This window comes from Eschrichtius robustus, chromosome 8, assembly GCF_028021215.1.
Source record: "Eschrichtius robustus isolate mEscRob2 chromosome 8, mEscRob2.pri, whole genome shotgun sequence".
Lineage (NCBI taxonomy): Eukaryota > Metazoa > Chordata > Mammalia > Artiodactyla > Eschrichtiidae > Eschrichtius > Eschrichtius robustus.
The window spans coordinates 115934113-115953891 of record NC_090831.1 but is presented as its reverse complement, the minus strand read 5'-3'; the positions used below and the strand labels follow the sequence as shown (position 1 = coordinate 115953891).

The window sequence follows — 19779 nt, the reverse complement described above, 5'->3', positions numbered from 1 at the left end:
TGTCCCAAAGTCAGATGTATGTTTACCCTGTTCGTAAAACATCCTGCCTAGAGCCTGGTACTTACTGGGTGCTCAAGATTTTAATATCTGGAGAATCATGAGACTCCTGAGTAATAGGGTTTGAATTCAAGTGTGATAGCATTTTATGGACATAAATGGCATCTCTAATAAAGAGTAGAAGGCAAATGTTTTAAAAATAGTATTTTGAAATGCAGACTTTCGTGCATATCTTTTTAAAAACGCAAAATGAGCATGTGAATAAAATGACTAAAAGAGGGCCCAGCGCTTTCACTGCCTTTAGCAGTGTCAGAAATGCACCCTAGGTAGCTGGGACCTGGATTTGTTTGGGGCATGAAAGAAGCAGTCCTTCATCTTTGTGGTAATAAGAAATGACTTCTTTCAAATAATGGAGTTTAATTCTGCTAACTATAGGATGTATTTTAGTGCCCATTTTATAGGAGCTGTATTTCATTTGCCATATGCAAGGAAGGACATATTACATACAGTTGTGTAGTACAAGTTGACCTAAATTTTAATAAACTAGTTTTTAAATGCTTTTTCCGGGTCACTTTTATAACATCTGCATAAACTTGTATCAGTAACATTAAAAAACATTCAAGGCCCTGATGAATATCTAATATACAGGGTTTATAATTTTGACCTTCTTATGAGACAGATGGTAACAGTGATGTGCCTTTTAGAAAGTTTAGTTCTAAATTGTAGTGAGTCACTGTGCTTTCACATGAGTGACAATGCGGCAGTCATGTCAGGAGTTATTTTGGGAGGCTACTCGGGCTTTTGTGGAATGGTCTGGGTCTCGTGGCCCCCTCTAGGGAGCAGGTGTGAGTTTTGCAGATTTATCCTACAGTGATTTCCCTGGTGCCTCACTCCCCATGGGCTCAAAACCCGCCCTCACACCCATATGGTAATAGCCTCCCAGTCTCCCAAGGAAGGTGGAGAAAAATGCACTTTCTCTTCCAAGAACCAAATAGGAAGGGCAGAGATGACTTAAAAAGTGATTGAAATGGTTCCATAGGCTCAAACTGAAAATGCCCATTAAACCCCCTGCCTTTTCTGAGAAGAAAATTGACAGATAAGGAGGGCAGCAGGCCTTGAAGAGCACAAAGGTCAACACAGAAAGAAGTGAGAGGAAACAGCTCTCCCTAGAGTGGAAAACATAAAGGTCCTCGCCTTCCTCGGCCCCAGCCTTGGGGATCTGAATAAATAGAATGCAAAGGGTGTGGGCTGGGCTCACTGGGATCTCCACGAATCAGGAGGACTTGTTCCAGAAAAATACTCTCAAGGAGAAATGTTTGGCAATAAGTTTGGTTATTCCTGTAGGATTGTTTTAAGACTAAGCTACGCAACTATCAGCAACGGTTTATCACTTACAAGATAGTTTAGAGATTTAAAAATAAGTAACAGTAGTAGTAGTAATAACAATAATTGCTATTATTATTATTATTGAAGACTTTCTTGACCTATATTTTCTTTGAGCAGTTTGCTTCGCAGAGCAAAATGGCCTCTGCTACAGAATAAAGGTAATAAGACTGTAATGGCAAACTTCCAGCTCTAAGATAAATAAGTTCTGGGATGTAACGTACAGCCTGTGACTGTAGTCAACAACGGGGTATTGTGTACTTGAAAGCTGCTAAGAGAGTAGATCTTAAATGTTCTCACCACACACACACACAAAAGGTAATTAGGTGATGGAGGTGGTAACTAACCTTATTATGATCATCGTTTTGCACCATATATTCGTATCAAATCATCACGTTGTACATGTTGAACTGCCACGATTTTATATGTGTTATATCTCAGTCAAGCTGGAGGGGGAAATAAGGCTGTATCGGGAATTGCTAATCTAGTTCTTAGAATAGTGGCTGCTGACCTTATAAAGGAGCAGCAGTGGCCACACCAGGCCAGGCCAGAGTCTGCAGCAGGCGGTGCGGCAAAGGGTGTCCCTAGCCATGCAGGTCTCCTCTCTGATCCCGCGAATCTGTCACCAGAGGTACCCAGTGACAGTTTCCACAGTTTTATGACCCTTGGCTGTCATCCCAGTAGCAAATAAGTCATAAGCCATTCTCTTCCCCACTGTAAAATTCCACTGCTACACCCTGGCCTTTCCACCAAGATTTTTCTGAAACAGTGAAAACAGAGAATAGAGCTACATCTCTTTTATGTAACATCAGCATATTTCTTCTGCCACCTCTGACCCCTCTCTGCCCCCCTCCCCGTCCTCCTGCCACAAAGCACTGAGGATGGAGCAGTAAGGGGCAAGCTCGATACCAAAGAATAAAGGAAATGCTTATTGCTTTGCCTCTTCAGTGGATACGTTACAAAAAGCTGAAGGATTGGTCATTTCTATATTGTATAAAATATCTAGAACAATGTGGTTATTTAATACTGATAAATATAGAAAAGCTATTTTCTGTGTTATTATAGAATTAAGGCAAGATTGACTTGAACAAAAAGTACCGTAGGAAGAAACAGGTAAAGTGTGAATTCTGAATGAGCAAGCCAAAATAGTCTTGTCAGGCAGAAGGCTGTCTACAGAAGTATAGTCATATTACGCAAGTAGATATTGGAGTTCAGGAACCAAACAAGAAAGGAAGCTTCTGTCAGATCTATGGGATCAGGGTCAAGGTAGGGTTCAGAGCAGGTGTTGGGTGTTAGACAGGTTGAGGTTGCCCCTGGGAAGTGAGAGCACATCCAGGATGAAGTATAGACAGAACATGACTGCTGACCCCAGGACAGGAGCTGCCTGGACTCTGCCTTAGTTTGGGTGGAAAAGTATTGGCAGGTTTTTCTTTATTCTCCAGAGTGAGGCCAGGTTCCGTAGGTACTTGTGACTGGTAATTGCTCTATAGCTAGAAAACTAAGCTCTCCTCGAAGCCTGATCAGTTAGAGTGCTTTATTCCATCAACTGAGTGCCTCCCATATGTAACAAACCCGGCTTAATGCTAGGGGGAAAAAAAGAAGTATAACCTGTAGCTCGCGCCTTCCGAATATAGCCTGGTTATGGAAACATGACTTAAACGTATAAAAAGTTATATAGCACAAAAGATAAGTAATTCAATTCAAGACAAGAGATTCTGCAAGGCAGAAATGCAGTTTGTGGGCAAATGGGCAGTGCACATGGTAAGTGCCTTAGGAATGGAGAGTTGGGAATATCAGTATAGGTTGGAGTTGTCTGGGAAGAGGAGGCATCTGAATTGTCTTATCTTTGGATAAGCTGAAAGAAGAGGTGAAGGCATGTCGGATGGGGGAATTGTGTAAGAGCATGGAGGTAGGAACTGTAAGAGACATTCTAGAAACAGTGAGTAGAACAGCTTAATTAAAATTGAGGGTTCAGGAAGGTTAATAGTTGGAGGTGAAGCCAACAAAGCAGTTGAAATCAAAATGTGAAGGTGTAAAGAGTCCTCAAATTTATCTTCTAGACACTAAGGAATCATTGAAAGTTTCTGGACAGAGACGTGACATGCTTAGAAATGTTCTAGGAAGATAATCTGGTGGCTGAATATGGGCAAATTAGAGGAAGAAAGAGTGCCCAGGTAGACCAGATGTCTGTGCTTGCTTTTGTCTACTGGAGAGTGATAAATGCTTTAACTCTGGAAGTGGCAGCAAGAACAGAAACAAAGAGATGGTTACAAGAGACATTTTGAAGGACAGAGAAATGAGACTCCAAATCTTCTTGTCCATGGAGGCAAAGAAGAATCCTCAAAGGTTTGGAACCAAGTGACTAGAAGAATATTTTATGAACAGCCATGGGGACATTATCATGGAGGGTGAAATGGCTAGATTTTTAGGAAAAGGTAAGGAGTTCACCTTTGGAAGATCATCCTTGATTTTGTAGCAGGAGGCAGAAATACGTCACTGGAAGGCACGAGGGAGCACTTGGCCTGTGATGAACGTGTCGGGGTCGCCTGCATAGAGGTGACAGCTTCGATCCAGAGAGAACAGAGTCCAAACATTGGAGACGCCCACATTTTAAAGGAGGAAGAGGAAGAGGAACCAGCCAGCACACAATGTGCAGTCAGATGCGGGATAGGGAGGTTACAGATTCACACAGCACAGATAAGAGCATCAAGAAGGAAGTCGTGGTCAGCAGTATCAGATTGGTCAGTTGCCAAGAGGTCAAAGAGATTAGAGGCTGAAAAAAGGCCATTGGATTAGGCAATTAGGAAGTCGTTTACCTTTAAGAACAGAGTCCTGTAGTGTGTGTGTATGTGTGGGGGGAGGTGGATTAAGGAGTGAGCCTTGAAGAAAAGGGAGCATAAACCATTGATTACAAGTGAGAAGAAAGAAAGTATCAAAAAGGAAGAATACAGCTGTTACTCCTCTTACCTTCCAAGTTGGGAGTTTCCATGTGCACATGTGAAGGCAGAAGAGAAAGATTGTCACTGATTCTTTTGGCAAAACTTTATTAAGTACCTACTAAGGACTTGGATCCAATTAACAGGGAGAAATTGAAAGCCATCAGAGTGGACAGCGGCGGGAGCATAGCATTCAAGGGAAAATGAGAGAGGCTGAATCGTGAGAATAGGGGGAACTTTTAGTGTTGGAAAAGAGAGTCACCTCTTCCTCTGAGACCAGAAAGATGGAAGAGAGGATGGAGGATGGATGCAAATTCAGGAGTGTTTTGAAATGAAGAGAATAAAGATGGACAGCAAGGCTGCTGGCCTCAGGCTTCTGGACAAAGTGGAAGGTGGGTTGTTGCTGAGAGAGAGGGTGGACTAGGGTGGTGGGTGACGAGGAGAAAAGGAAAATGTTAAATAACCACCCTAGGTAATGCTAGGGGGTCAGAGAGACACGAACACTGGGATCGCTAAACACCAGCGGTGCTTGATAGAAACCCCACTTTCCTTATGCTTTTATAGGAAATGTTTCTCAGCTGCAGCTTAGAAGATGGGCAGTGTTTCTGCTTTTACCTGTAAGGACTTATCCTTCCTCATCACCTTGTTACTTTTCCTTAATTCATTTTTATGAATTTCTGTTTGTTTCCACTATCACCATAATTATAAATTGTACAGCCATTCCAGAGTTATGGTCTCACAGATTTCTGAGGTTATCTAAATTGTGGGTGAGGTTTTGATATGAAATAGTATGACTTTCTAGATAAATTTATTGACAGATAAATTTAGCAGGAACGCTGAGTGAATAGAGCCCATGAGTTGTGCTACCCACTCCTCCCCTCCACAAAAAAGCTGATAAAATGATTCAGACTATCTAAATGAAAACATCAGACCAACTGCTGGTCGATTCAACCCTACAGAATTATTTAAGGTGCCTAAGATGCCAGCGGGTAATTATGGTTCATCCAGAAGCTAGCAGATCACGAGTGGCTCTGTGATTGGACCTGTATGGAAGCTGTTTCCTCAGATGAGTAAGCCTGACAGTCTTAGGGCCTGTGACAGAGAGGAGCCGACCATGGGAGACAACTAAGTATGTGACAGTTAGCTGGGCCACCTGATACAGTCTTCAGTTTTAATAGGATTGCAACCCAGTGAGAACTGAGGAAGAATTTGTTTCTATCACAAACAATATTTATTAAAAAAAACTACATAATGAACTAAGTTCTGCTATTCTAATTGTGTTTCTGAGTCTTGACTGTATTCTCACCCTGCAAGTCTCCCACCCTTCTGGTGGTGGCGGGCGGAACACTGGAACCCCTGGAGCCCACAGACTGAGTGACCAGATGGTGCTTCTGGGTGGAATAGATTCACTTTTCCAACCTTGTTTCGAAGTGAGAAGACAGTATACTCTAGGACCCATGCTGCCGGTCAGAACTGAAGTGGCTCTGTCGCGTTCATTCGTGTAAGGGTGACTAAGATATTTCTTTTCGCCTTTCTCTTTCTCACAGGTATGGCCTCACATGTGCAAGTTTTCTCCCCTCACACCCTTCAATCAAGTGCCTTCTGTAGCGTGAAGAAACTGAAAGTAGAGCCGAGTTCCAACTGGGACATGACCGGGTACGGCTCCCACAGCAAAGTGTATGGCCAGAGCAAGAACGCGCCACCATCCCAGCCAGCCGCCACGACCGTCAGCGCCTCCCTGCCCATCCCAAACCCCAGCCTACCGTACGAGCAGACCATCATCTTCCCAGGAAGCACCGGGCACATCGTCGTGACATCAGCAAGTAGCACTTCCGTCACCGGGCCAGTCCTCGGCGGACCGCACAACCTCATGCGTCGCAGCACTGTGAGCCTTCTTGATACCTACCAAAAATGCGGACTCAAGCGGAAGAGTGAGGAGATCGAGAACACAAGCAGCGTGCAGATCATCGAAGAGCATCCACCCATGATTCAGAATAATGCGAGTGGGGCCACTGTAGCCACTGCCACCACCTCGACTGCCACTTCCAAAAACAGTGGCTCCAACAGCGAGGGGGATTATCAGCTGGTCCAGCATGAGGTGCTGTGCTCCATGACCAACACTTACGAGGTCTTAGAGTTCTTGGGCCGAGGGACGTTTGGGCAAGTGGTCAAGTGCTGGAAGCGGGGCACCAATGAGATTGTGGCCATCAAGATCCTGAAGAACCACCCGTCATACGCCCGCCAAGGTCAGATCGAAGTGAGCATCCTGGCCCGCCTGAGCACAGAGAGCGCCGACGACTACAACTTCGTCCGTGCCTACGAGTGCTTCCAGCACAAGAACCACACGTGCTTGGTCTTTGAGATGCTGGAGCAGAACCTCTATGACTTTCTGAAGCAGAACAAGTTCAGCCCCTTGCCCCTCAAATACATTCGCCCGGTCCTCCAGCAGGTTGCCACAGCCCTGATGAAACTAAAAAGCCTCGGTCTTATCCACGCTGACCTCAAACCAGAAAACATCATGCTGGTGGATCCATCCAGACAACCGTACAGAGTCAAGGTCATCGACTTTGGTTCAGCCAGTCACGTGTCCAAGGCTGTGTGCTCCACCTACTTGCAGTCCAGATATTACAGGTAAGGCCGTTTGCCCCGAGACAGGAGATGCTGAATGCCCCGCGGCATTCACAGGGCGTGTGCGGTGTTGGTCACTGCCTGGGAGGTAAAATTGCTGCTCTCAAGGGATCACGATTTAGTCGGGAAATTAGGACATGTGCACGTTGAAATGATGATTAGAAGCCATGTAAGAATGGAGCCAAGTAAGATTCTTGGTGTAGAGGTTCAGAGTTGGGAGGGATTCCTGGGGGCTGGGGGCAAAGAGCAAAGGCATGGTCGGGGAGTCAGGTTGTCACGGACGGGTAGAATCCAGACATGGGTGAAGGAAAGAGAGGGACACGCATTACGAAGTCGCTCTGGCAAGAATGGGCAAGACTCGCACTGCAGACCAGGAGGACGCCCGCCTGGCAGAACAGAGAATCCGTGGGTGATGGAAAATCTGATTGCAAGGATAGGTTGGGACCAGGATGTTGGGGTCTTAGATACCAGATGAAGGGGTTGCAACTGTGTCCGTAAACGTGGAGCAAGTGCCGAAACATTTGAACAACAGAGGGTGATAGGATGAAAGTGGTGCTCTGAGAAGATGACTCTGTGTCCATGTGGAAAGGGGATGGGAGGAGGGAGATCCGGAGCCGAGGGACCCGTCAGCGTCCTCCGGCGGTGGGAGAACTTTGGGGTCAGGAAGATGAAGGATTGTAGCACCCTTGGTGGGAAAGTGTGACGCTTTCATTCCTTCACTCGTTCAACAAGGATTTATTTCACTTCTAACATGAGCCAGGCACAGCGCTGGGGACCGGGACGCAGCCAGGAGAGCAGAGGCAAGGCCCTCGCCATCCTGGAGTCTGTGGCTTACTGCTTCCCACCCTTGGCTCCGTGTCAGAATCACCGGTGGGTGGAGCGGGCTTTAAGGAATAACCTGATTTAGGTCCCAGTCCCCACAAACTGAGTCATCGACATCTCTGGGGGTGGCGTCCGACGTGGGTGTTTGTCACAGCTCCCCTGGGGCTCCCAGTGCACAGCCAGGGTTAGGAATCGCTGCCCTGGTGGGACCCAGATGAGGGCACTGGCTCTGGGGTCAGGAAAGCCTCATCCCTCCACTCGCTAAGCTGTGCGACTGGGCTGGTGGCCTCGTTTCTCTAACCCCTGCGTTCCTGACCCATAAACCGGGACAGTCCGGGCACCAGCCGTGTTGGGGCTGTTGGATGACGGAGCCGGGACGCAGCTGGGTTCTTGGCTCCGTATCTGGCGCGTGGTCAGTGCACAGGGCTTGGATGGAAATGGGAAGCAAGTGAGTCTCTTTTGGGGAGATGGTGATGGGCTGTGTCTGAGGGGATGTTGAACGGTCTGGTGAAAAATGGAAGTTGGCAAGATACGAAACTAAAACTCCCATGAGAAGATGGGGCTGACAACACATTTAAGAGGTTGACACATGGGCAGTAAAACCAGGATCCCACGACTCCTCCGTGCCCGAGCCCCGCTGGCCCGACCCCCGAGTGAGCACGTGCTTTCCCCACACCTCCTTCCCGGCCACGGAGAAAGGCGGGGAATGTGCTTGAGCCGCGTCAGCACAGTTGGCCCGTCACACGTTCTGAGGCACACCCGTCCCTCCCACACCTCGTTTGCCGATTTGCTCACCCCTCGGCCCGGCCGGCTGTGTCGCAGGTGCCCTTGCCCGGCCCTCAGCCCGTGGGTCTCTGTCCTTGACCTCGTACCCCTTCCCCTGGGAGGTCTGTGACCACAGGCCACACATCCCCACTGCCCCCTCACCTCCCTCATCTCAGTCCCGAATTAGACAGGTTTCTAGGCCCCTCCACCCATGCTGTCCTCCCCCCACCCGCCTGCCCTGAGCATCCAGGAAGGAGCCTCGCATCTGCGTCCCTGCTGGGCTCCGGGAGGGGTGGATCTGTATTGCTCACCCGGCTCCTCTCCGCTCACCAGCTTCTTAGACCTCTGCGGTCTGCTGTCAGGCCCGCAGCCCCGGAGCCAGGCAGAGAGGGAGGCTGTGAGCCCAGGGCTGTGGCCACCGAGGAAGGGGAGCCTGGGCTTGAAGGTGGAGGGAGCAGGCCCTGCGGACCCCAGGGGAGAGGGTGAAGGAGGAGGCTGGCCGGGGGCCGGAACCACAGGCGTTCTCTTTACAAAGTGCCCTTCTCTGAACGCGAGCTCTGGGTGGCATCATCTAGGGTCACCAGCCCATCCGAGGGATAGCCAGTGCCTTGGCCAGCTCCCCGCTGCCGTTGTCACTCTACACTTGGGGGTGCCAGTTCAGCATGCCAGGCCGCTCCTTCCTAGGTCTTGGCCTGAATTTAGGGTGAACTGCGGCGAAGTCAAGGCTGCTCGGGCTTTTATGATTTTGTTAACTTGATGCCGTTTAATGGATGATACTGGCTTTATTCATGTTTTCTAAAACTTGAGCAGAGCAACTTGTAAAAAGGCTTTTAAAAATTCTATTTAAAAGGCAATGCATACTTAGAGCCAAACTTGATGCACTGGGTAAGCTGACTTCGGGACTCTTGGCCTCGCTCGTGTTCTCACCTTCCTGTGCCCACGTGACACGTGGCACCCCTCTCGCAGCAGACAGACTTTCCAGGCTTCCTGCGCTTTCGTGTCGGCCCCGGTGCCCGGGTACCGGGGACCCCAGCGCAGGAGCTCTGGGCGGCAGGAGAAACCGCTCCACCGAGTGTGGAAGGCTCGTGTGCCAGGAGTCCAGGGCTCTCCTTAGCCCCCCTCTCTGTCTTCCACTTCCGGCCCCGGTGCCCCCATTTGCCTTGGAAGCCCCCCCCTCTGGTTGTGAGGTGACCCCTTTCTTTAGACCTCATGTGACTGTTGCATAAATTTCTGAGCAGGACCCCTTCCTCCTGTGGTCGCTTTGAGCAAAAAAGGCGAGTGTCCTTCGGGTCCTCATGGTGGCCCCCCTGTGCCCAGCTCTGCTTTCAAGGGCACAGTCAACATGAAAGCCAGCCCAGTGTTTCTGCTGAAGTGATGCTTCATCTCTAAATCGGTCACAGCGTCCGGTTCCTTCCCCGGGTCTCGTCTGAACCCCGGAATAGTTTGCTACCACACACAGCAGTTTGAGGGTTTGCGGACAGCCTCCAGCCCGGGCGGCATCAGTCCTTGCTGTGGGACAGCCGGCTCCCGGCCACATTCGTCCAGTCGATTTTCCTGATTGTGTTGCCTCTTACAGGGGAGAGGAGGTGGGTGGAGAAGGCTCTTCAGTGGTCCGTTGTTATCTGAGAAGGTCGGCGGTTTCAGCTGCGTCGTGAGAGGCTCTGTGTTTGAGCCACCTGGAGTAGAGGAGTCACCACCCCGTGGATCCAGCCTTCGGCAGGGCCTGGGTCCCCCGGGCCCCCTGTATCTGAGCTGGGCCATCAACCCCCGGCGACCTCACTTTCAAAGAGGAGGACATTTAATGTCCTGCCCTCTTTTTAAATGGACAGTATGAAATGTCTCAGCCCACTGTCGTCCCCGCCTAGTGATGTGGAAACAGTCTGATGTAAAGAGATGTTCCTGTCCTCGTGGGAGGGGGGGGTGTGCCTGGAAAAGTAGGTGTGTCTCGGGGAGCAAACGGTTTCCCCCGGCTATTAGGCGCGTGCTTGGTCGAGGCCAGGCATATTGCCGTAGGTATCCTGTGAAGCAAGCCTGACCGTGTGTTTTTCAGGAAACAAAGGCTGCCTTTTTCATCGTTTAAGTCTGATGCGTGGGTAGCCCCTTCCAACCTGACCTTCCAACTCGAAGGTCAGTTACCTAGTTAAACCATCAAACCACGCTGGTCACAGGCTTTATTGTGCATGAGAATCACTTGGAGAGCGTGTTAAGAACACAGTACCGCCACGGCCCTGCCCCAGACCCACTGCACCCCAGTCTCCAGAGGGGTGTCGCCGGAGAAAGTCCTCTCCCTGCACACACCCCAAGACTCACCACGGGGAATCAGAGGTGAGCTTGTGCAGGTGGTGGGAGGCCCACTGAGAGAGAAAGGGGTCCTTAAGGGTGTCTCCTTTGAAGTGTTCACACCCTAAGGGATGGAACTGGAGCAGATCCTGTGCACTTCTGTGAACATACCTTGGAAGTCCCTGCCTTATCCTCCAGGTTACGTTCCAAGACCCCCAGTGGATGTCCCTGAAACTGAGGATAGTACCGAACCCTACGTACACTGTGTTTTTTCCTCAGCATACATACCCGTATGCATAGGAAATTTACAAATTAGACACAGTAAGAGATTAACATTGATAACTAATAATACAATAGAACAGTTACAACAATATACTGTATTAAAAGTTATGTGAATGTGGTGTCTCTCTCTCTCAAAACATCTTATTGTACAAATTCAGTGCCTTTTCCATCCTAACCAAGCCCTATCACACACCGTGGCCGTAACTTGCAGTTTGAGGTGCGACAGCAAAACTAGCACGAGTTTCTTTTTTCCTTCGTCACAATTTAACGGATAGAAGATTCATTCTTACCGTAGATCTTAGCAACCTCAGCATACTTTCTTTTTCTTTCCTTATTAAATGGAGAACTTTCACCTTTTCACTTAAAGGAAGCACTTTACCGCCTTCTCTTTAGAGTATCTGAACTGCCAGCATCAGTGTTCTTGCCATTGGGGGCCATTATTAAGTAAAATAAGGGCTACTTGGACACAAGCACCACGAGGCCACAGTCAGTCTGATCACCGAGCCGGCTACTAGGAGACAAATGGGCAGGGTGTGTCGGCCAAACGGAAGATTCCTGTCCTGCGTGGGATAGAACGGGACTTTGTGAGACTTTATCACGCTCCTCAGAACAGCAGGCAATTTAAAACTTAAGAATGGTTTGTTTCTGGAATTTTTCACTTAATATTTTTGGATCGCGGCTGACTGTGATTAAGGGGGGACTACTGCATTTGATTCTACATTGATGCCAGTTATTTTTTTTGGAGCAAGCAATAAATTGATGCTGGGGTATTTCCACTGTCAGTGTGACCAGCAAACTGAAAACAAGACTAAATATTAAGCTCTACTCAGGAAAAACAAACAAAAAGACATGCCATTCAGGCAGGAGATAGCGATTAAAATGTGTGGATTTTTTTGTTTCTGCTCCGGTTATTCAAAATACTCTTGTCTAGACTTAATTTGAAACACTTAAGACCATTACCAGGACCAAAGAAAAAGGGTGGGGCGTGCATAAAAATTTAGGACATAAAGAAAAGGCCAGTGATCTACTCTTTCAGAATAATGTAACCTTTTTTGCCTGGTGCTTTTGGTTTCAGACACTATCTTCAAATTGATTCCATGGTTGTTTTAGGTGGGGGGGGAGATATATTTTAATTCAGTTCAATTCATCAAACGTTCATTGGGTGCCTACTGTGTGTCCTGTGATGTACTGACGGGTAGGAGATAAGGCGCAAGATTTCTAATCTGGAGGAGTTTATGGTTTCTCTGAGGAGATTAAAAGACACAAATTGCCTAGAGTGTATTTCTGATACTTTGATATTGCAAATGTTTGATCACTCAGCAGATATTCATTGAGACTCTAGGGAACCAGTGATGAGAAAAACCAGTTACAGAGATTCAAAGTCAGTGAAAGATTTTTTTTTTTTTTTTTTTTAAAGATTGATTGATTGATTGATTGATTGCTATGTTGGGTCTTCATTTCTGTGCTAGGGCTTTCTCTAGTTGCGGCAAGCGGGAGCCACTCTTCATTGCGGTGCGCGGGCCTCTCACTATCGTGGCCTCTCTTATTGCGGAGCACAGGCTCCAGACGCGCAGGCTCAGTAGTTGTGGCTCACGGGCCTAGTTGCTCCGCGGCATGTGGGATCTTCCCGGACCAGGGCTCGAACCCGTGTCCCCTGCATTAGCAGGCAGATTCTCAACCACTGCGCCACCAGGGAAGCCCCCTCAGTGAAAGATTTTGCGAGATGGGTTAATAGGGAAGGTTTTTAGAGAACGAGTTATATTGAAGTACTCTTGAGGTCCATCTTAAAGGAAGTGTGAGATGGGGGTGGGGGGAGCCTGAGAGGCACAGAGATTGGAATTAATAAGGGAAGATGGGGGGAGGGGGGATGACAGTGACATGTGCAAGGAGTTGAAGGCTTGGGCTGGCAAGTAAGGGTTAGGTGAGGGAGGCCTGACCGTGGAGAATTTTGATGGAGGCTTGAGGGGCTTGGACTTAACAAAGGAGTAATTCAGTGAAGTTAAGGGTATTAGTGAAGTTAATCAACTGAAGTGGGGGCAAAAGGTTGGGGAGAACCCAGAGGCTAGGAGACAGTAGTAGTTATTCATAAATAAAGGGAAGAGGCCCTAGATTATAATGGGGCTCCCCTCCCCATCCCCCGCCAGTAGCCAGTATAAATGTGAACACTTTTAATGCTTTTAAATTCTGGTACTGTGATTGCTGAGTTGGCTTAGAGGGAATACGTTTTGTTCGTTTGTTTGTTTTGCTGTCTTTTGTTTATGGACTTTGCTTTCCCTAAGGCACAGTTGTGAAGCTCTGGCCTCCAGAACCGGGTTTCAAGTCCCACCACTGCTATCAAGTAATAGCCTCTGGAAGGAGAGTTCAGAGACCTTAGCTCCAGTCCTGGCCCCGTCCATCCCCAGCTGACTGTGTTCCACGGAGTCAGTATATTGGTAGAATGTCAACTGTGAGCCATCCACACCCCCGCATCTGGATCTCATTATGACCAGGGCCTGTGCTTAGTCCATGGCCAGGGGACAATGTTGTCTCCTGTGGGCTGACCTTGGCCTCACTGGCTCAGACTGGGACCCTCCATCATCTCCTCCCCATCAGCAGGGAACACGGCGTCTTCCAAAATGTCTTTCTCTAAGTCACTTCAAAAAAGGGGCATAACTTAATACAGTCATAAAAACAGTTTCCAAAATTGCATAGCTTGTGCAGATTCCTGACTAGAAGTTAGGTTTGATTGAAAAGAAGAGCTCTGAAAGCATCTGCATTGCAGGCATTAGCTTTTTAAGTTAATTTGTGTTTTATTACTAGTAGATACAACAGGAAAGGGTTCTAGTTTACCCTTGAGAATATTGAGTGAAACATTCAACCCACTGACAGTCTCATTCACCCAGATGAGGGAGGTGGTTATAAATATGTAAAAGCTTTGAGAGTTGCAGTGTCTTTTCTGAGGAGAAGTAATCAATAAGTTATCTGGGCTATTAGGTTGTCTTTAGTTTTCCCTTACTTGTCTCTAGGACCTTGAGTTGTGTGGTGAAATAATTTGAAATCGAATTTGTTTTTTTAGTATGAAATAATTAAAGGGAGAACCTCTCTGTGTATTTGAGTGTATCTCTGCCCTGGTGTTCCAGTCCCGCCTACACACACGCACGTGCACGGTCACACGAATAAACCCAGATAACACAGTATAAGCCCATGCATGACATACGCACAGCTAGGTGTGCTCGCAAGCGCCTTGGTGACAGAAGCTAATGCTCAGCTGTAGCAAAGATGCTGATGTACATAGATGCCTGCCACATGGAGGGAGACACACAGACACATGCAGCAGACATGCGTATACACACAAGGACACACACACAGCTTCAAAGACACTGAAAAACCATGTACATTCACGGACCACATGAACCAACCAGAGCGACCCCAGAGGTCAAGGGCCCAGGTGCAGAAGCAGTGTTGATGCCCCAGAAACTTGGCCCAGTTTTCTGCCTTGCTGCAGAATTGCCATCTACATGTCTCCAGACCTGAGGACAGTAGGGCTGGAACCACTCTTGAGCTCAAGGTATAAACCAGTTGTTTTCAAAGGGTGATCCAAGGACCCTCCTGCCAAAGTATCACCCAGCTGCTTGTTAAAAATGGAGATTCCTGGGTTGCAAAAGAAATCTAAGGAACAGGCTCTCTGGGGGGTGCAGCCAGATGACAGATTTAAGCAAGCTCTGGGGCGAATTCTTTTTTTAAAGCCACTGTATTGAGGTATGATTGACATACAAAAAGCTGTACATATTTAATGTGTACAGCTTGGTGAGTTTGGAGGTAAAACTGTCACCACAGTTTATGCCTTAAACAGATCCATCACCTCCAGGAGTTTCTTCCTGCTTTAGTTACTTATTTATATTTTTTAAATTATTATTTTGTCCTTTGAGAGCTGTTGCCAGAGGTGGCTTGGATCCCAGAGTCGGTTGCCCCACAGAGGGGGTTACCACCTGCCGCGTCAAAATGGGAGAAGTGGGGCTGCCGTGGGCAACCTGGCACGGGGCTGTTGCCCTTCACCTGGGTGGCTGAGAGCCCCGCCGCGGGGCCCCGTTGTTAGATTCCTTGTGGTCCGACCCCTTATGCCTCAATGGTGGTGACAGTGAAGATCCAAAAATCGTTGGTGCGTGCGACAGGAGGGGTTACTGGGTGGGTTGGTGAACTGGCAAGTGGGTGGTTGGGAGGGGAAGCAGATGGACAGAGGTGACATTAATACACGTGACTTTTTGCATAATTTGCAATCGACGGAGCACTTACCGCTTAGTAGCTACCGAACTCTCCCTGTAGCCACAGCTGGGTTTGGAGCTATAATCCTCATTTATGCATCGAACAAGTAATTTTTTGAATTCCGAAGATGTGCCAGACACTGTGCTTTGTGCTGAGGTTTCAAGAAATGAGTAGGAGTGCCCTCAGCTATGCAGCTCTGCCCCCGAATCTGTCATGGAATGAGCTGTCCCTGGGGAGCCAGCGGTGGGCGTGCCAGGCTCCGCTGTCCTCGTCTACCCCGGTGTAGACGTCTCTCCTTAAGCCGAGAAGGCAGAGCATGTTGCCTTTGAATCGCTTTGCCCAGTCTCCCTGGGCCACTTGTATTATATGTTCTGAGTCCTGAGCGCCCTCCCCAGTGAATGGGCCCCCTCCCCCCTGCCCTTGGCCTCCCCCGGCTGCGGGTCTCTGCATCACAGCTGGGACAGATCTCTGCATCACAGCTGGGACAGATCGGGCCATCCTTTCCCCACCCACTCACTAGCTCCCCAGAGGAGGAGGGAGCGCCCAGCCACAGCCTTGCCAGGGCAGCTCGAGCCCGGCGTTCCCTTTCTTCCTTGGCCCCATCGGCCTCTGGCTCACTGGGTCTTAAAGCCGGGTGGAGGAGCAGGGCTCTTGGTGATGAGTACTGGGCTGTGGCCCTCGTTCCTGGGCAGAGATGGAGATGGTGACATTGTAGAAGCAATTGTCGTAGGTTAGGTGTCCCCAAAGCAGAGCTTGAGGCAGGGCTTGGGTGCAGCGTGTCTGTTTGGGAGAAAACCTCAGGAAGCAGGAGGAAGGGAATGGGGTGGGGGGATACCAGGAGGAGTTAGGGGGTGGCTCCATTCTCCCTCCAAGGGGCCTGCTGTAGGCCTCAGGGACTGTGCCCCAGGAGCGGGGAGGCTGGGGCTCTGGGCCCTTTGAGACCGAGGGCCCTTGAGGGTATTGACTCTCCTGTGCCTTTGTTTGGGCCGAGCTTGTTCGAGGACTGGGTGGGCTTGAGGAGACTGTGAAGCAGAACAGACCACGTGACTGTGGCCGAGATCAGCGGGAACGTGACACGAGCCCAGAAGGACCCAAAGTGTGAGCTCCAGCCCTGTGCTCGGGGATCCGCTCTGTCCTCCCCACCGATGACATGTGTGTCATTTTTAAATGGAAAGGAAATACAGGGGAAATGCCTTTATAGGCAAATTTAAGTATTGCAGGCTAAGAATTCAGAGTTGAACTCCAAATTTTGGTTTTGGGGGGAGTTGGGAGATCTGAATGAAAAGCTAAAAAAAAAAAAAAATAAGAATCTTGCCTCCACCCCACTCTCCTTTTTTATCTGGCCAGCCTGCCCACTAGAGGTGGGAGATGGAGGCTGTGTCTGAGAGAGAAGATACCTGAGCAGGGGGAGGTGCCTGAAGCATGAGTTTGTCAGAACCGTGGGGTGAGGTGGAGGCGGTTACTCTCTCCCACGTTCTCTCTGCTGGTGCTCGGAGCTGTCGTAGGTGTGTTCCCCAAGGCGCCTTTGTTGAATGAGCGAGTGACTAACTGGCCGAATGAATGGATGGACGGATGGATGGATGGACGGATGGATGGATAGATGGATGGACGGACGGACGGATGGACGGACGGACGGACGGACGGATGGATGGATGAATGGTATCAGTGGCCTCATATGTTTACAGCTCAACTCACACTGTCACACACCAGAAACACCCACGTGCCCAGCTTCTTGTAGTCCTTCCTACAGTCCTTTCACTGTTGCCCTAAACCTCAGGCCCGTGGCATCCAGCGTCTCCAAACCCTGGATCATACGGGCCCCCTTTATCAGCCTTTTGGGGAGCAGACACATCTCAGCAAAAATGTTCGTTCCGTCAACCTGTGAGATTTCAATTTAAAACCTGAAGACAGCTGACTCAGCTTTTAACAGATTAGTTCCCTGAAATCAGCCAACATCTGTCATGTCCCATTACACCTTTACAGAAAATTAGAAATGACTTCCCAGTATGAAGAAAGGGCCGAGCCCAGCAAGACCTGACTAGGGAACCTTGCACGTGTGGAGACAGCCCTGTCCTCTGGGCCGCTAACCCCTGATCTGCTTTTCTGTTTTTGAGATGTTAACGGACATGCTCGTCGTGTGCCCCGTAACTTTGTCTTCATACTTAGGAACTGAGTGAACAAAGATCTCCCGCAGAGGATAAAGCTCCCCACACGCTGCTCAGCGTGTGCCTGGCACGTGGCAAGCACTCAGCCCATGTTAGCTGCTATTATTACTTTTACTGCCGCTACTGTTACCGTCATTATCATTATTCTTATCGTCATCACTCTATTGGCAGAGATCTGGATTTGAATTCCAGACCTGCTACTTTATAGCTGTGTGACCTTAGGCAAGTTCCCAAACCTCTCTGAGGCTCATTGTTCTTTCTCTTATGAGGGAAGTACGACAGCAGTTCCTGAGGTTGTTCTAAGGACTAAACGAGATGGCTGTGGTGTGTGCTCACCTGTGTGCACCTCGCCTCTGCTGTAAGTAACCATCACGCTCTCCCCTGGGCCCCCTTCCCGGTGTATGTGCCTCTGGCTTAGCATTTATTTTATTTGGCCTGGTATCATCGTAGGCTATCGACATCCCCAGTATTCCCGAGCTCCTTGGGATCACGTGTCGTTTCTTTTTCATCTCTGTGGACACGTGGAGGCCTAGCACGTACTTCACATCCAGTAGGCGCTAACGGAGTATGTTTGGTGGGTTTCCTCTGGTGTCAGGAAGGGACAGTGTCCAGTGCAATGGTGAAGGGTTAGCGTTTGAGGAGAGGAGCAACGTCTCTTCCTCTGAATCAGCAGGGAGACACGGGTGCAGCGTGCTTGACTTGAGGGCATGGGCCCGGCACCCTCCTGCCGCTGCTCGTGTACCTTCAGCGAAGCTATGAATCCTGCATTTGGGTTGGGCACACAAGCCTCACGGCAGTGGGGAGCGGGCACGGGAAGCCTCAGGAGGTTACATTGCATTTGCCACCTGCCATGCTTCCCGTATCCACTGTCCGTCTCCGCCGACATCAGAAGGGTCCAGGAGCCAAGACTGGAGTGATGGGCAGGACTCTGCTCAAGGACTCCCCGAAGGTGTGCGTGTGTGTGTGTGTATGTGTGTGTTGGGTGTGTGAATGTGTGTTGGTATGTACTATACATGTGGTGTGTGTGTTGGATGTGTTCGTGTGTGTTGTATATGTGAGATGTGTTGGTATCTGGGGGGGGGGTTTGTGCTGGCTGTGTGTGTTGGGGTGTGTGCATTGTATGTGTGGCATGTATGTTAGTGTGTATTGTATATGTGATGTGTGTTGCTCCGTGGGGAGAGTGTGGGTGTGCGAGGTCAGTGGCAGCAGGTAGGCTGCTCCCTAGGGTTCCCCATATTTGGAGCCCCTTCGGATCCTGCTTCGTGTGACTGGCGAAGTGACTCTCCAGTCACAACCTTATTTATGTAATTATTGACTATAAAAATCAAAGTTTTTTGGCCAGAACATGAGGGATAAACTGTTGGTGCCGCTTCTTTGTCATCCACTGACCACCAGTGAAGGATTTCTAGTCCTCTTCTCTTTGTAAATTAGAACTTACATTGGCAAATAAAAATGAACTAAGTGTGAACCCCCAGAACAGAAATAGCTCTGGCACTGAGAGTCAGATGTTCTCACTGTGAAAGGTGAATATTCACCCTGACGAGCGGCAGGGAGATCTTCAGGAGATGGCACTGCTCTGTGTCCTGACTGTCGTGGTGGTAACAGGCTAAAACTCACAGAACTTGCATCGGAAAATTGAATTTAAAAAATTCCAAGTGAAAATTTAGAATCTATTTACCCTTAAAGATCTCTAAGAAACTGTTGGTAATATTAAACCCTTCAACTTTATCTTGCCTAGTTTTTCTTCCTGTTTTTGTTGTGTTGTGTTTGGGTAAAAGAGATATCTTTGTTCATCCTGTAACAGGATGGCCAGCAGGGCAACAGTCATTTCTGGAAACTGCTGGACCAGGGAACTATGAAAACAACTCTGGGGAATAAACAGCTGCTGATGACGGAAGCACTTCTATCCCGCAGTTTCTTTACTTTACATCTGCCGTTTCATGTATAGGTCATGGACTTGCCCTCTAAAAGTGAAGGACAGTGAGTGCTAGAGACAGAGAAGTGAGGGACTGTTACCCCTGAAATGCCGGAGTCCAGGAAGGAAGATGGTCTTCGTGGAATTTGGTCATCCAGCCTTACTGTGCCTACAGCGCCCTGCCCTTGGCTCTTACATCATCATGGCCGTGGCCAGCAAACCCAGGTGTGAAGCAACATCGTTTTCGATAAAATAGCTTTCCTAAAACCAGCTTTTCCCAACGGCAGGCCTCTCATCTGTGGGGACATTCATGCTTATTACAGAGAAGTGACTGGTTTTGTAGGAAAGGTCTTTTATCCCCTCT

General features: G+C 48.8%; 1 protein-coding gene across 2 annotated transcripts in view; it reads left to right on the top strand.

Moving 5' to 3' along the window:
• Window positions 1-19779, top strand: part of HIPK2 (homeodomain interacting protein kinase 2) — a 188041-nt gene that overhangs the window by 59020 nt on the left and 109242 nt on the right. For both annotated transcript variants that reach the window (XM_068549561.1, XM_068549559.1), the window contains exon 2: window positions 5864-6947. In XM_068549561.1, coding sequence (XP_068405662.1) covers window positions 5864-6947 — 1084 coding nt within the window. The remainder of the gene's footprint in view (window positions 1-5863; window positions 6948-19779) is intronic.